The 18,599-nt window shown below is 39.3% G+C and overlaps 1 protein-coding gene across 1 annotated transcript; it reads right to left on the bottom strand.

The window, feature by feature from the left end:
- Positions 1-6,233: 6,233 nt before the first annotated feature.
- Positions 6,234-9,125, bottom strand: LOC111079076 (nose resistant to fluoxetine protein 6-like). The gene is made up of 9 exons (XM_041594279.1): positions 8,684-9,125; positions 8,256-8,610; positions 8,124-8,197; positions 7,850-8,052; positions 7,673-7,785; positions 7,396-7,612; positions 7,158-7,330; positions 6,621-7,086; positions 6,234-6,557 (listed from the first exon to the last, which is right to left on the bottom strand). The coding sequence occupies exons 1-9, from the start codon at positions 8,994-8,996 to the stop codon at positions 6,303-6,305; spliced, it is 2,169 nt and encodes a 722-aa protein (XP_041450213.1). The 5' UTR covers positions 8,997-9,125; the 3' UTR covers positions 6,234-6,302.
- Between the last annotated feature and the right edge of the window lie 9,474 nt (positions 9,126-18,599).

Here is an 18,599-nt window from a genome sequence, read left to right as displayed (position 1 = left end):
AAAAAATGCGATCAGCCGCCGAAAAATCTAGAAGACGCCGGCCGCCGTCGTCGCCGGCCGCCGTCAACGCCGTTCAGTTGAGCTAAATGAGCGGCGCGGCTCAATTATTGAGCACAAAATAAATATATATTTTTTATTTTTAAATTGACCTGCCAAGCTACATATCATATATCATATCATTTTATTTTCATTTGTTTATATCTTCTAGAGCGAACAAACTTTAAGGTAAATTTAAAATTACCCGCAAAGTCAGCCATTTATAAATGGCTCATTTTGAGCACTTTGCGTCCATCCTTTTTCCACCGAGTTGGCATCATCTCATCGGCCTATCTGGTCACACTCATTTTTCTGCAAGCCGGCGCCGGTTTTCGTTTAGAGTTAACAACCAAACAAACAAACAAACCAAACTAAACAACATGAATTCATCTTCTTCAAGCGATGAAGACCATCCAACAACCTCCACCTTACCTCCATGGGACGAAAGGCCATGGAACAAAGACTTGCCCGTAACATTCGAAAGATGGGTTGAAGTGCATGGTCATGCGTCCAGTTTTTCAAGTTGCAGTTCTTCCAGCGATGTAAGTAAATTAAAGTATATGTAAGTATATTTTATATTTTCACTTATTTATATTTTCTAGAGCGAACTAGAATTAGGATTCGTAAGATGCGAACAATGCAAGAAAAAAATGATTAAAAAATCCTTACTAAGACATAAACAGTTTAGCTGTGCATTTGGACCAAAGGCAACAAATTTCGAATGCCCGCTCTGTCAATATAAGAGCGCTCTGAAAGGGAATCTGGACAGGCATCTTCAGAGAGTCCATGACGTTCACGACTCGCCTGAGCGAATTGAATCATCCGAATCGGAATTGAGCTCAAGCTCAAGCTCCGACAGCGACGACGACGTTCTAAGTAAGTACGAACCGAACATTATTAGAACAATATTTTATTTTGCATTTTATTTTTAGATCAAAAAATAAAGAAACTCAACTGCCGCCGCATCTTTGCCCCAGGAGCCCCCAAACCACCATTGAAAGCCTATAATCGGTTCACAAACGAAAGACGGAAGGAACTGAAAAGCGACCCTACCTGGCTGCAACTTTCGAAAATTCACCGCGTAAAATTCATTTCTGATAAATGGCATCAGCTTTCGAAAGAGTGCAAGGTTCCGTACATAGAAGCGGCCGCCAAAGGCCGAGCTATGTAAGTCAAGTTAAGTTAAGTTTACAGTGCAATGTAATAATTATTCGTACTTTCCTTCCATAGATACAAAAAGAAGTTGCGCCGATTTTTAAGGCAGAATCCAAACATTCTGGAAGAAGAGTTGGCGAAGCTTAAGAAGAAACAAACGAAAAGAAAGGCCGTCTCCAGCTCCAGCAGCGATTTGACTGGTAAGTACATTTTACAATGCAAGGTGTTTTTGTAAATTGATCCCCCTTTTTCAAGATGATGACGACCCACATGACCTTGTCCCGCTATCCAAGGTTATCCGATTAGATGATCCCCACCGGGCCAATGTAAGCTCTGCTGCTGTCAAAAATAAGGAGCCAGTCGCGTCTACAAGCAAAAGTCTGTCCACTGAGAGTGTTCCCCTGCCTCTCAATACGCGCCGCACGGGCGGTCCGCGCCCAGGCTAATATCGTGGACTACGAAAGCGGAGACGAAACGGATATTCGAGAACTATATTAAAATGAAATGTTTTCGCGTATACGTGGAATATTTCGGCACGTTAGATGCAGAGTAAACAGCATTTCGTGCAAACACGAAAGGAGTAGTATAAGAATATGAATATAAAGAAAAAATGTATTAATTTTGTTTTGCCCTAATAAGTGCATTAAAATGTAATAAAAAATAGCTATGCTATGTAAAATTAATTATGTGGTCGCCATCGATGTAGTCGTAGTTCTCGGAGCGGGTGCGACGCGTCCAGACGCTCTTCCTTAGATTGCAGAACCTAAGCCCGGATGTAGGGTCTGTGGACTATGAAGAGCTCCCTACGGATTGTGGTCTACTGCAGTAGTAAAAGCTCAGAATCTTTCCCACCAGCGCAGTCACTTGCCGGCCAAAAACAAGGCGGACACCACCTTCAGAACCCTCAAGCGCCACATGGAAGCAGATGAAGCCCTACATCTGTGCAAAGAGCTTCAATTTTCTCGCCGCTCTCAATGATCACAAGCTGGCCCACACCGACAAGTGTCCCTTCGAATGCCCATCTGCCACCGAGAACAAGGCCAGACTCAGGGTAGAGTAGATCCATCTCCGATCCACTTCCGACACCGTGCCACCATCTGCAACTGCATTCCCATCTCATCCTGCACACCGGCATACGGCCGTACAAGTGTAATTTATGCGACAAGGACATTGTCGCTCGCATAAGCGTAAGGCGCATCCCAAGGAGCTGTTGCCCGTAATCGAAGAGCAGAGCTAGCAAAGGCGTGAGTACAATATACTTTAGAATGCTCAAATATCAAGTATACGTATTTATATACGTAAATATACGTATAAGTATAAGTACACTGATTAAGACTATACTTATAACTTATATATTATATAATCGTAAGGCATTTCGAATCGAAAGAAGGCCATTCCATCGTCCAAAGCGAGTGGGAATTCCGTGAAAGAGTAAGATCTGTGAAAGCGTATTCAATATTTCTGCAATCAACTGAAACCTTCGCCAGAATGCGCGGCGAAAGCATCGGTATAGAACCACTTGTGAGGCGTGCCTCCTCCGGCCTCTTCAGATCTGTCTCCAGAGTCCTCCACATAATGTGTGGTTAAAATTGAACAGGTGTCATCACTGAAGAAAAATGTGTGGTTAAAATTGAACAGGTGTCATCACTGAAGAAAAATGTGTGGTTATAATTGAACAGGTGTCATCACTGAAGAAATGTGTGGTTATAATTGAACAGGTGTCACCACTAATATACTGATGATATAGTTTGGTATTTTTGGTATTTTCGGTATTTTTGTTTGCAATTTCAAATAAATAAATTTTGGAAGCCCGCTGCGACGCAATATTCTAAATACGTTTTTTTCATTTGAGATCAAGAGTTCCGAAATCCATTCACAAAAATATATATGTACATACATATATAAAAAAAAAGTACATTTTCCAGATTATATCTTAAAATAAGTCTTGATTCTTGTTGAGAAATAATAATTGGTCCACCAGTTCCGGCTTAAGGCGGCTACGACGATCGGAAATAATTTGCCCACCCTTGCTGAACATCCTCTCCACAAGTGTCTCCGGCACTTTTCGGCGCAACGCAACCAAAAAAAACTGTAATTTGTAATTTGTGAGGGCCGGGGCCTCCTGCGAAAATATTAAATATAATAATTATATATAATATATATATGGTTATACTTACGCGCTGGGGGGCCACCGAAACCTGAGGCAGCACGTTATGCTGCCTCAAGCGCTCCAACAAGGCGCGCCCTTCCACTGCCATGCCGTCTCTTTCGCCACGGTGGGCGGCCATAATCATCATAAAGGCACGGTCGCATATGGCTTGCCTACGTTCTTTCCTTTCTTTCAACGTGTTTGTGCGGCCATATGTACCGCCACGGTCACCGCCACGGCCACCGCCACGGTCACCGCCACGGCCACCGCCACGGCCACCGCCACGGCCACCGCCACGGCCACCGCCACGGCCACCGCCACGGCCACCGCCAGCGCCGCCAATATGGAAATGAATGGACATCTGGAAAGGAAATTAAATTAAAAAGGATATATTATACGTATATATATAATATATATATATATATAATATATAAATATATAATAATATATGTAAATACTTACGTTGTTTGTTGTTTGACTTCTGACACGTGCTTTCAAAATGGGCTCCGCTCAAAAAATGCGATCAGCCGCCGAAAAATCTAGAAGACGCCGGCCGCCGTCGTCGCCGGCCGCCGTCAACGCCGTTCAGTTGAGCTAAATGAGCGGCGCGGCTCAATTATTGAGCACAAAATAAATATATATTTTTTATTTTTAAATTGACCTGCCAAGCTACATATCATATATCATATCATTTTATTTTCATTTGTTTATATCTTCTAGAGCGAACAAACTTTAAGGTAAATTTAAAATTACCCGCAAAGTCAGCCATTTATAAATGGCTCATTTTGAGCACTTTGCGTCCATCCTTTTTCCACCGAGTTGGCATCATCTCATCGGCCTATCTGGTCACACTCATTTTTCTGCAAGCCGGCGCCGGTTTTCGTTTAGAGTTAACAACCAAACAAACAAACAAACCAAACTAAACAACATGAATTCATCTTCTTCAAGCGATGAAGACCATCCAACAATTTCCACCTTACCTCCATGGGACGAAAGGCCATGGAACAAAGACTTGCCCGTAACATTCGAAAGATGGGTTGAAGTGCATGGTCATGCGTCCAGTTTTTCAAGTTGCAGTTCTTCCAGCGATGTAAGTAAATTAAAGTATATGTAAGTATATTTTATATAGCGACATATCTCAGGGCGACATGTCTCCTGGCAGGCCCTAACGACATATCTCCGCACGGAGATTTTGAAACGACATACATATCTCCTCGCGGAGTTTGGGGTCATATCTCCGCCCAGAATTATGCGACATGTCTCCTGCTAGAAGATATGTCGAGATATGTCGCCCGGAGATATGTCGTTACCCCGTAGGATATTGCCGGGACGCACAAATATTTTTGGGATACAGCTTTAAATGGCATCTGCCGTCTGTATTTATCTAAAAATGTAACCATTTGAGCTTCATCTTCTTCTCTCTTTAGGTTTTTATATATTAGATTTGTGGTAAAAGTGGATATGTGTAACGCAGAGAAGGAAACGTTTCCGACCCCATAAAGTATGTATATTCTTGATCAGCATCAATAGCCGAGTCGATAGCCGAGTCGAGTCTGTCCGTCTGTCCGTCTGTCTTGATGAGCGCCTAGATCTGAGAGACTATAAGAGCTAGAGAAACCAAATTTGGTTTCCAGAATCATGTGATATCACACTGCTACAAGTGTATTTCAAAAATTCGCCCCGCCCCCTTCCGCCCCCACAAAGAACGAAAATCTGTGGCAGCCACAATTTTAAAGATACGATAAAAATAAAAAGTATCGTTGAGAATGACCATATCTACCAGATTGCCGAATCTGAATCAGATCGGATCATAGTTATAGCCAGAATGAAGAAATTAATTTTCTATTGCTTCCCCTGCCCCCTCCTGCCAGACACACGCTACTTATTCTCTTTCTCGCTCGCACACTCTGCCGCGTTCAGTGCGCGAGCAACCCCTAGCGGAGGAGATGTAGAATCTAAATGGTACATGTTCCTTCTCGTTCTTTTATACTAGACGACAAAAACATAAAAAGAAAACATCGATATTCCCCATCGTGCTTATAGTTTTAACATCGATGTATCGATAACACGAGTTTTTCCACCTATCGGCCGGAGGACGAAATACTAATTATAAAGCGGGTATAGTTACTTTTTGTTAAGTTCATTTTTATGGTACCGTAGTTAAATATTTTTTTGTGCGGATAGTAGTACTTTCTGTTTACTAACCGTACGCCAGTTATAGGGTTTAACTAGGCGGGGCCGATAATGGTCTTACTGGGTATTGCTTCCGTTGGTGTGGTTCCGCCGGTTGATTCGGCTTGTGTTTTGTGCACGTTTAGATTTTAGATAATAATAGGATAGGCATTAGCTTATAACCATTTTAAAAGAGCACCACACTCGTAGCCGACGAGCCAGCAGCCGGAATGCAATTTTGCGTGCCGTCCAAGCTAGGAAGGAACATCTTTCCTACTCCGTGGGTTGAACGTTACGCAATGCAGCTTGGTCCAAAGACCATTGCAATTACTTATACATATGTACTTATGGACATTTGTTTTAACCTTGTGTCACGAAGACGACTTGAATTATCGTAATTTGAAAATTGTCGAGAATAAAGACAATTAGACATATTTTATTCAGGCGGTCGGAAAAACCCGACAGCTCACAACCAAACCAAATTTCTAGTCATAGTACTAGAGATTTCTAAAAACAACCGAGAGAGCCAGCTGTGTCATTTAGAATTCAAAGACAGTTGGAATGTCAATCTCTGGCCCCTTCGAAGAGATCTTTTAGATTTTTAATTTGAATTACAATTGTAAGAGATTTACATGTGTCCATACATACATACATATACAAAATATGTACATACATATGTATCATAAAGTGAACAAATTTTCGGCATAAACATTATTTTATTTAATGATATACTTATAGAAATGAATAAAATTCTAGAACTATCATAAATACGGAAATCTAAAATTAAAACCTAATTGTTCGTATGCGCAGCCTCTTTGCTTCTTACTTCAGGCAGGGGTGACTTCGTCATAAGAGTAGGAACAGGTGCAGGTGGTGCTTCGATGGCCTCACCAGTCTTGTGTTGCGTGACGAGGACAGGCTTTTCCTTGGTCCTGTGAGTGGGCAGAAATAGGCTTTCCAGATTACCGAAGGGTGCTTCGATAAGGATGTACACGAAGAAGGCGAGCAACACAGTGAAACCAAAGTCGCCCCAGAAGCGAAGCATCTAGAATGAGGTAAATTTCAGTCCTCAGTTGTCTCCACACAATCAAATGCTATCTGAACTCACCACTTCGTAGTCACTGAAGAAGGTGTTGGTGCGCGTAATGCCGCCGTTGAGGCTTTCGATGAACATGTGAAAGATGTAGGCAGAATAGGAAAGCCTCGAAAGGGGCTGCCACAGTGGCGACGAGAGGAAGCTGTTGGCCAGGCCGCCATAGCCGTGCATGCAGGCGAACACTACCCAGCACAGTCCCAGGGGCCACGCAATGCGTGTGAGTGTCACGTAGAAGGCCTCATTCAAAATAGGCAGTGATTCGTTGTTGTTGTGGTACCCATACAACGAAAAAATGCAGGTGAAGAGCAGGGCCAGGCTTCCCATCCAGCCCAGGAAGACAACAATGCGGTTCAGCTTCACAGACTTGCCCCGGTTCATGTGCACGAAGTAACCGAAGAGGATACCGATAAGATAGGGCGAGGCCCGTGTGTGCGTGGAGAAGTAGATCTTTTTCATGGCATCGTTGGTTTGGGAAAAACTGCAATGAAGGAGATTTAAATAACTGGTTCATCTGTTTCCACCGATTTTCTACGTCCTGTCCTCACTTACAGGGAGTGCTTGCCAATCACCATTGTGACGAAGAGGCCCGAAGCCAGTAGCAGCATTAAAACAAAAATAGCTGCCGCTCCCTTTCTTCCCCACTTGTACAATGCAATCAGCAGGAGAGGTGAAATAATGTAGAGCTGCATGTCCACAGCCAAATACCAGGAATGACCCAAGCACTGGAAGATTTCGAAACACCATCAGATGACTTCATGTCATTATTGCATCGTCTTGGGCAACTTACAATTGTGTCCGTGGCGTAGTTCTGAACATACAAGAGTGTCCAGTACCAGGTCTCCTCGCAGACGGTATAATTGTCGAAAGTAACTGAACCATAAAGCGGTCCGTCAGCTACAATGGGCAAGATCTTCATGTATATGATAATGGCCAAGGCAAGAACGGGTGTAAGTCGCAGATAGCGATGCAAATACATCATGGGTATGTTGAGCTTTCCCTTTGTCCTAAGCATCATACGAACGGTTAATATGCTAAACACAAGCATGATGGTAGTTAAAACCTACCTTTCCATTGTGCGCAGAGCGATTACCACGAGCAACAGTCCGCTCAAGAAGAAGAAGGTATCCACCGAGTAAACCGCATGCTGTATCAGCATGCTGTAGGCAGACTGGGTCCACTATGCCAAGGAAATTCGAGTTGAGCGTCAATTTTACTTTTGTTGGCAATTGGTCGGTGCTTACCGTAAATGCTTGGATAAAGTTCAAATTGGGCCCCATAGCAGCCACCAGATAGTCATGTCCGTAGACCACCCAGATGAAGGACAGGCAGCGCATTCCGTGAAGACAGTCAATAATATTGGGGTTCGATCTGGTGTCTATAATCCGGAAGAGTACACGCGAGTTCGCACGCGCTGAGAAGGCCTTGACCAGCGGGGAAAGTTTTTCTAAGAAAAAAAGATTAAAGCATTCGTTTAATTAAAATGAGACTTGGTTCTCTTACTTCTCAGTCACTTACTCTGATCCTTAACGAAGAAATAGTCATACAACGTGGACAGGACCATCAAAGCACACAACACCGACAACACGACTCTGCAATGCGGAGAGTAAGAAAATAAACCAAGCAATATCACCATAGAATGGGACATACATGGTGAATATGGTGAGGCCATCATAGGGCTCCTTCTGGGCAGTCTTGCACGTGTTCTCATTCACCAACTGCATGTCCGTATCAATTTCTACGTTGAGCAACTTCTCGAACAGCCGTCGCAGCATCGTGTCCATGAGAGCAGTTGAGCAGGATGCAGGAAAGCAGACCGCTGTCTTTATGCTGAGTAGCGAAGATATGCTCGGGGCGAGCGAGACCTTGGCAAAGCAGTACTTTCCCTGGACGCTGTGACTTGTGGTGACAACGTGATCAATGTTGAGACACTCGTCGTAGTTTCCAAGATCTCTCAAGTTTCCGTAGAGGATTCCTGAAGGCAACGAGCCCCACGAGTCAATCACTGCAAAATTAAACAAATCAAAAACATAGTGTATCAAAGTGAATCCACGTATCAAAGCAGCAATGAAATATACTTCTGACGGCCCAGATTTCTGCTGATTCCAGATCCTGTGTTAGTAGTGCCAAGTCCGCCAGGCATTCTAGATCCAGCGCGGAAGGAAGCGCATGCTGATCCCGATTCATATCTAACGCCATGTCCGCCAGAGTAATATTCCGATAGTAGTCAAAAAACTCTACCGCTAAGCGACGCAGTCTCGATGCGGCCACATAATTCTCTGTGGCCATGGGTATGGTTTGAAGGCCAAGGCTGACGCTGGAGCTGGCGCTGTCGCTGACGAGCGCCAGGGAACACAGCAGTAACTGGAGCACTAGACTTGTGGTGCCCATGTCTCTGGGTCTGTTGTTAGCGATTGATTGTTTGACTAACAGAATTTTTCTGCTTTTATGTCCGAGGGCTTCGACACCGATAAGGGAAGGTCGTCCATAGTCGTTATTACCACAGAACACTCCGTAGATCTGGAAAAGCACCGGAGCAATTAATAGGTAATCTATTATCTGAAGAACCGATTGCAATGGCTACGTTAGCGCAGTCTGATCAAGATTGGCTAAGTCTGCTAGTAAAGTTATCGGACGAATTTGGTCAACACTGGGTATGACTATGCTTTTTCTACAAAATAAAATCATCCCGATGAAGTTCCTAGTATTCCATTTCCCTTTATCCACACCCACATTTTCTTTTCATATTCGCCTAGACTATTTTGTCTCCAGACCTAATCTGCTATAAAAAGGCCCCAGTATATCATCAGTCTGGACTGAGATAAAAGAATTTTTTAAATTTTATCGGTTGAGAAACGTGTAAGGCTCTGAATATTTAGAATCTGTTATTTATATTGTATACCAAATTCGCTTTTGTTAAGTAGAACTCTTGAGCAACCGCCTGGACTTTGATCCGATTAATGTTGTTAGGCAATGCATAGAAAAAAATTATAATAATGAACCAAAACATAAACAGATCGATCGAATATGGCTATGGATGATTAGTAACAATCAGCAAACGTGAAACCATTTACGGATTCTCGAAAACATATGAATATTATATGGGGGCCACGGTTGGCATTAATCGCCATTACACTTCAAAAAGCTAAATTCACTTAGGAATTATTTAGCATTAGAAGCTACATACTCGTAGATACCCGTTGGACAAAAGGTATAAAAGAACGGGGTTTTTTTTTGTGTATTTCGTTGACACCGCAGTAATTCCGTTTAACTAAGATAATTCAAGTTTAAAATACGCGGAATCGTATCATCGATCACAGTGATATGAAAATCCAAATAAACAAACAAACAGCGATATGAATAATTACAAACTCGAAATCCAAGAAGTCAATCACAAACAAACTCACAGCTTGTCAAAAAAAATAGACCTTTTCCGATCAGATCCCAAAATGTTCCTTCCTTAGAAGGGGTTCTGTTTTACATGGGGCTAGTGTTCCGATTCTGAAGTTTTAGCCCTAGGACTCAACATTTTAAGGTTTGATTTTATAAAAATACTTATATTTCTTTATCCTCTTTCCACCTAAAGACATATTTGAAAATAATAAATTTTTGAGTACGTATCTCATCTGTTTCCATACCGCTTAGTCCACATATGTACATATGTATGTAAACATATAATTATTTAAATATGTGTGTGATATACAGAGAGCGAGAGAGAGCAATCACGTGAAAGGCGTGAAACCAAGTCAAATAATTTTTATACCCGTATTCGAAGAGTTAAGGGGTATATTAGATTTGTGGAAAAAGTGGATGTGTGTAAAGCAGAGATGGAAACGTTTCCGACCCCATAAGTTATATATGTATATTTTTGATCAGTATCAATAGCCGAGTCGATATAGCCATGTCTGTCTGTCCGTCCGTCCGTCTGTCCGTATTGATTAGCGCCTAGATCTCAGAGACTATAAGAGCTAAAAAAAACAAATTTTGTGTTCACACTCAAGTGATATCACACTGCCAGAAGCGTATGTCAAAAATTCGCTCTGCCCCCACAAAAGACGAAAATCTGTGGCATCCATAATATTAAAGATATGATAAAACGCAGTATCGTAGAGAATGACCATATCTATCAGACTGCCGAATCTGGATCAGATCGAATCATTATTATAGTCAGAATGAAGAAATTAATTTTCAGTTGCTACCCCCACCTTCTCCGTCGCTGCTGACGCAACTCATTATCTTTCTCGCTCGCAGAAAGAGATGTAGAATCTCTCTACATGGTATATGTAGAGTTAATGACAGATGTAGGGAAAAAATGTAAACTGATAAAATATTTTTAAATACTACATAAATCATAAGCTCACATATTTATATACTGACTAAAGTAGAGTCGCGTCGTTTTTTTTTTTTTGAGTATAGACTCCCGAATTGAGCATATACTCTTTGCCTAACTTGGCCAAAAGCGACTATTTTGACCTCGATGCGCAAGGGTCAGACGTTAACCGATTTCAAATCCCTTAACAAATCCTTTTCTATCACTGCAGTGCCCAGTGCACTGGGGCGGCTTAAGTTTAAAAAAAAATTTTGACTTTCGGCCCGCTCTAATATGAATACCTATTCGCACATAGAGTGACGACCATTCATAAGTATTAGCAGAGGAATAATACTATATATTGGCCTTCTGCAGTTTGAAGAGCTTTTCTATCGCGGTTCTTAAAGTAAAAATAATCATCCCCGAATCCATGGGTTTTATTAAAAGGATCAAGTAAAAATATATCCGTCATATATAGATTGTTATTGAGTCTTAGAAATATTTGGGCACGGATGTTCATACCATTAGCTTACAAATCTCCCGTTGCTAGGCACGTGTTTCTGTTGGGAAGCTTAGATTGTATGAAATGATAAATCAATAAACTGTAAGGTTAGTGGCCATATTTGGCCTAAAATAAAATGCAAATCAATTTACAGCGACCAAAAGATAAACTGCGCAAGGTAAAGGCACCAAACTTTTAACTTAAGCTTTTAATAGTCGGTACTTCCCCTTTTTAATATTTATTGTGAACATATTCTCAAAAAATACGACAATTCAGTGTGCAAGCCACTCAGCAAAGCCGAATCTTCGATCAGCGAGCGTGCATTAGATAAATATGAGTGAGTGTTGATATAAGCAAATAAACACCGACGCAAATAAAACACCCACCGCTAGAACACATTTCACTCATAGAAGGAAAACAGTTTTGGAAAGGTTATGGAATTTCTTATTTATTTGCATCTGCATAAATTAAGATTTTAATGGATTCAACTCCTTTCTTTTCATTTTACGATTGCCATTCCGCTGCCGAGCTAAAAACTTGCCACCTCGGCAAGGACCAGGAACCATATTAACAAAAAGGTTAAATCAACGATGACCAACATTTTATAGAACTACACACAAGGCTAAAATCTGAGCTCCGAAAAAAAGTGTCCGTTGAAATGGAACCTCCTAAGATGTTGTGTTCTATACGAATTTTTTGGGGGGATTGGGGAAACCTCTTGAGTCAAAAACGTTATGGTATATACATTTTCCAAGTGTTTAAATTACCGCTCACATATTTCTCATTTTAAATATAAAAATATATTACAAATTGTTTATATATTTGTATATGTATAATAGCTTTTTCCCACACTGCACATCTATGAGGATCGGTGGTAATTTTTGACAGATGTGAAACTCCGACTGGGACCTGGCACCATCCATGGAAAAACAGCTGATGCATACAATTTTGTGCGGTGGAAAATGTGTTTACTTTGATAATAAATATTTAATTAATAACACTACTCGACAAAATTGAACTTTTGATTTAGGCTGTGAACCAAAATGACTTTTTCTGATAGATTTCGGGATTTCAAAATTTTTTTAGTACTTTATTATTTTTTTTATGGTGTCATTTTTTTTTAAGAATTTTTAAAATCTGGTATTTTTTTTCTTGGTTTTTTGCAGAGGTAGTGCTTCTATTTTTCACATAACTTAAGTAGCTTATATCTGGTTGCATATAACTATCCAGTTCTAAAAAGCTGACAAACGCAGCTATAAATCCGACCCAGACCTTTTGTATCTGCAGCTTAACGCCTGAAAGATATTAAGCTTTCAAATTCAAATTTCATCATTTTTTGAGGTTTTTTTTCTCGAAATTTTGAGTTTAAAAACTCGGCAAAAGTAAATATAATAAATAAAATATAATTCTTGGCCAACATTTCTGGTTTTAGATAGACGCATTAATTGGTCGTCGTTTAAGCTATTGCTCATCAGAATCTATGGATAAACGGTCAATTTGCAGCCGTTTGACCAAAACAAATCAAAAATAATTTTACCTGAAATTAGTGATTTTTTTCACATAACTTAAGTATCTTACATCTGGTTGCATAGAACTTTGCAGTTCTGAAAAGCTGCCCAATGCAACTATAAATCATACCCAGACCATTTGTATCTGCAGCTTAACAACTGGAAGATATTCAGCTTTCAAATTCAAATTTCATCATTTTTTTGCGGTATTTTTCCCAAAATTTAGACTTTAAAAACGCGGGAAAAGTCGAAAAAAAAATATTTCTTGGCATGCATTTTTAGTTTTAGATAGACGCATTAATTAGTCGTCGTTTAAGGTATTGTTCATTAAAATCTACGGAGAAACGGTGGAGCTAAAATTCGTTAACCAAACCTCAAAAGTGAAAAAATAAACAAAAAATACTTATTGGAATGTTGCGGGCCCAACTGCCAATTGGAAACAGAGCAAACGAAAAAGGGTTGAATTTTTGGTAAAATTTATTTTTTGTCTATTTTTATACCCGTACTCAAAAAAGAGTTAAGGGGTATATTAGATTTGTGGTAAAAGTGGATGTGTGTAACGCAGAGAAGGAAACGTTTCCGACCCCATAAAGTATATATATTCTTGATCAGCATCAATAGCCGAGTCGATATAGCCATGTCCGTCTGCCTGTCCGTCTTGTTGAGCGCCTAGATCTCAGAGACTATCAGAGCTAGGGCAACCAAATTTGGTTTCCAGACGCATGTGATTTCACACTGCTACAAGTGTATTTCAAAATTTCGCCCGACCCATTCCGTTCCCGCAAAGAACGAAAATCTGTGGCAGGCACAATTTTAAAGATACGATAAAACTGAAAACGCAGCCTCGTAGAGAATGGCCATATCTACCGGGTTGCCGTATCTGAATTAGATCGTATTATAATTATAGCCAGAATGAAGAAATTAATTTTCAGTTGCTTCGCCCGCCTCCTTCAGCAAGAGACCCGCTACTCATTCTCTTACTCGCTCGCACACTCTGCCGCGTTCAGTGCGCGAGCTTCCTCGAGCGGAGGAGATATAGAATCTAAATGGTACATATAGAATCTACAGGTTAGATGTAGAATATACATTGTAGATGTAGATAACATATGTAGCAAAAAAATGTAAAATTCTAAAATATCAAATCAAAATAAAATATGTATATACTGACTGAGTACGGGTATAAGTAGAGTCGCGTCCCCAGAAGGGACTCACACGTTCCATCTCGTTTTTTGTTTAGTTCTTTAAAATTGTTTCAATTTTTTATTTTTACACACCCTAGCTAGATGAAATTATATTTAACTTGAACATGTGGAGCAGTAAGCGCGTTGTTAAAGTCAGCTGATTTTGTACCACGTGTTTTGTATGAAATTGGCGGGTAAAATTTTACAACTTTGATAGCTTGCTATGGAAAACGATTGTCCAGGTATTTAAAAATTTTGTTTACAAATATTTGTGTCTATGTTATGTGTTTTTGTCCAATTGTGACGTGTTTTGTCTATGTGTAGTTTTAAATTGACCTTAACAAATTAAGTTGTGTTTCGTGGATCAGTACTTTTGCATAGCAAAGATTAGCAAAGAGTTTTAAGTGAGTAGTTATTACCCAAAGTATGCAGATTAATGAGGCACTAACGCTTTTACTCCGAATTCACACGTTTTAGCACAAATCGAATTTTTCTAGTACAATATGTGTAGACATTTGGAGCAAAACAATCCCTTATAAGACGCAGAACATCAGCACATATTTCAAACTATCACTCAAAAACATTTAAATGACCAGCATTTATTATAAACATAATATATAAATAAAAAAGTGAAAGCCCTCGTCAATTATATTAATACACACTTGCTAAAGTGTAATATAACATCTCGCTGCAAGTCGGCCAGATTGGTTATATGGCAGCTATATGAAATAGTGCTCAAAATCTTATGAAACTTAGTAGGTGGTCTTGTGACCGTAAAATTTGTATACAAGCCAATTTTCACTTCAATATCTTAATAAACAAAATAGTCAGCCAGATCGGGTATATGGCAGCTATATGAAATAGTACTGGAAATTATATGAAACTTGATTGGTCTTTTTGGAACCTTAAAATATGTACACAAACCAAATTTTAACTCAATAGCTTTAAATTTAGAGCTTATGCTAAAAAAAAAAGGGAAAAAAATTATTGTGGGCTGGTCAAAATAATGTCTGATTCACTAGTGGACCGTGAGTGGGTTTTTAGCAGAGCCAAATTCGAAAATCCGTCTATCATCATGTGTGTTAAAACATTTCTCAGTGGAGCCTCAGCCGTTTAAAGTGCAGCTGATAGCAAAGTCTACCCTATATTATTATCACCAAGGTCTGTGTCTGGACGATTTCGTCATTGTTTCGAGCCGATCAGATAATCGTACTAGCTCCTTTGACAGGTGTCTAATCAGCAAATGCCGGCTAGGGCAATTTATTGGATCCACGTGAAATAGTCTGCTTCGGATCTTTCACATACATTAATACAATTTATGTAAGGAGCATATGCTTTAATATAGCCGTATGTACATTGTACATATATTGTATACAATTAAACAGTAAACAGTTAAAAAGCTAAACAGTTATCTTTGAGTACATGCCAGACGAGAAAACTCATCTTCTACTGTTAACTTCTAGGCACGAGGAGAATCAATCATAGGAAATTGTTGCTTAATTCTGTCTATAGCAAGATCCAATAGTTAACATATTCTACAAATTTTTAGAAAAGATAGTTCAATATTGTTCTGCGTGTTCTCGTCCATTTAAAATTGTGGGTGTTACAAGAATTTGCGATTTGAGCGGCAGGGGAAAAATTATAAACCAACAGCATACGTATAATAAAATCCTAGATATAAATATAATAAATGTGCTTTAACTGAATTTTAAAACCTAACGCAAGGGTTTATTATGTTTGTGTCAGGAACTGCAAAATTTTGTTGACATATACAAAAAAAAGCGGAAACATGAAGCCGCCAAAAATGGCGGCTAAACATATTTTTTATTGAACAAACAATAAGTGCCTTTACAAAAAAAAAACGAGAAGGAACGTGTGAGTCGCTTCTGGACGTACTCAGTCAGTATATAAATTTTTGAGCTTATGATTTTTTAATCTAACATGTAGATCTACATCTACACCGCCAGCGGGCGCTCTCGTACATAGAATGACTAGCGTCAGCAGCGCCGGAGAAGGTGGGGGTAGCAACTGAACATTAATTTCTTCATTCTGGCTATAATAAGGATTCGATCTGATCCAGACTTGGCTGTCTGACAGATATGGTCATTCTCTACGATACTGCGCTTTATCGTTTTATCATATCTTTAATATTATGGATGCCATGTCCGTCTGTCCGTCTTGATGAGCGCCTAGATCTCAGAGGCTATAAGAGCTAGGGCAACCAAATTTGGTTTCCAGACTGTTGTGATATCACACTGCTACAAGTGTATTTCAAAATTTCGCCCCGCCCCCCACAAAAGACGATAATCTGTGGCAGGCACAATTTTAAAGATACGATAACACTAAAAACACAGTATCGTAGAGAATGACTATATATACCAGATTGCCGAATCTGAATCAGATCGGTTCATAATTATAGCCAGAATGAAGAAATTCATTTTCAGTTGCTTCCCCCGCATCCTTCAGATAGAGACCCGCTACTCATTATCTTTCTCGCTCGCACACTCTGCCGCGTTATGTACGAGAGCGACCACTGGCGGAGGAGATGTAGAATCTAAATTTTACATGTAGAATCTACATGTTAGATGTATAATATACATTGTAAATGTAGGATGTAAATAACAGATGTAGCAAAAAAATTTAAAATTTAAAATTTTGTTTTTAAATTCAATAATTCTAAAAAATCATAAGATCAAAAATGTATATACTGACTGTTTTAGATAGACGCATTAATTAAGCGTCGTTAAAGGTATTGTTCATTAAAATCTATGGAGAGACGGTGGAGCTAAAATTCGTTATTTCTCTTAAGGGAGGTGTTAAGTGACTTTGGGTTTAATGTCAAGAGATGTGCTTTTTGGATAAGTTTTTTACGAAGGCTTTAATTTTATTTCTAAGGAATTGTGAGTGGAAATAATTCTATCTAGAACTTACTTTTTTTTTTTAAGCCTTTTAGTTGTTTTTTACATTACAAATACGCGAGTCGGAGCTATTAATTATGGAAGTGTATAAATTCGCGGACCGCTGTTCTATTCTAGTATCTATGGGCGAAATATTAGACTCGTACATACGATTTCGTATCGGAGTTGTTCGAAATGCGCCTAATGCAATTCTAACTCCTGCATGAAGAATTGAGCTTATTTTTTTAGAGAGCTTTTTGAGACAGATCCATAAAATGGCAGTGCAAAAAAAATGTTAGCTATAATAAGAGATTTAACCACAGAGATTAATGTTTATGTGCTGCAATTGTGTTTATGTGTTTATTTTTTTCCGGGGCGGCGGGGGGGGGGGCCCCGGGGCCCGGGGGCGGGGGCCCCCCCCCGTTTTGTATTTGTATTTGGGTATTTATTAACATTTATCTGCTAATTACACTACTCGAACAAATTTTTCCCGCTGTGCCCCACGAATTTAAGGAATTATTATTTTTTTTATGGTTAATTGTTTTTTAAGAATTTTTGAAGTTTTTTTTATGTTTTTTTTCAGAGGTAGTGCTTCTATTTTTCACATAACTTAAGTATCTTATATCTGCTTTGCAGTTCTGAAAAGCTGACAAATGCAGCTATAAATCCGACCCAGACACTTTGTAGCTGCAGCTTAACGTCTAGAAGATATTAAGCTTTCAAATTCAAATTTGATAATTTTTCCCGAAATTTTGACTTTAAAAATTCAGGAAAAGTCGAAAACAATAATTTGTTGCCAATCATTTTTAGTTTTAACCCCATTTCATGGATCTCCCGATTCCAGTTATTTGGAATGGAACAGCATTGGAGTAAAAGTAACTGTCCACAACATTTACAGCCCAAATGGATATGAACAGGTAGGGTATATATGTAAGTTAAAACTTGTATTTTGTTTAGTAGTACTTTATTTCACTGCCTGTAATCCAATTGGAATACAGCAGCAGCAGCTAAAGCTGCTTTGAAGTCTTAAGTAACAATGAATTTTCTCGTATTGGCATGTTTGTGACCTGGATTATATACCATAAAGTGCAAAATGAAATGAGATGGATGTAAAATTTAGTGACAATTTTCGCATAGATATGAGTTATGACAAAGATTCTATAACACAACAAGATGCGTGTTATAGAATCTTGGGTTATGGTTCATGGATGACAAACATAGCACCTTTTTGTTTCTTCCTTAAGGAAGTAAGCTTCCTTCAAGAAAACTTCTATACGCTGGGAAAAATGAGGCATAGACAATAGGAAAAACGGTCCCGGAAATTTACCGCATACAATAACAAGTTCCCCCATTGAAAAGGATCTTGTTGGAGTGCCAATCATAAATTTTGGTAAACACATAACACCACCGTATAACTAATCATCTGATAGAACTGTTTACTCGTATTATCATTTGTTATTTATTTGTAATATCGCAGTAATTACACGTTTCAAGATGAACTTCAAGGTATGAAGTATGTTTGAAAAAGAGGATAAAACTCACCACAATATATAACACACCATGAGGGATTTGATTTTAAATTCTTACTGTCTCCGAT

Source organism: Drosophila obscura, unplaced genomic scaffold, assembly GCF_018151105.1.
Source record: "Drosophila obscura isolate BZ-5 IFL unplaced genomic scaffold, ASM1815110v1 contig_25, whole genome shotgun sequence".
Classification (NCBI taxonomy): Eukaryota; Metazoa; Arthropoda; class Insecta; order Diptera; family Drosophilidae; genus Drosophila; species Drosophila obscura.
The sequence above is the reverse complement of the archived record's forward strand: the minus strand, read 5'-3'. Positions and strand labels throughout refer to the sequence as shown.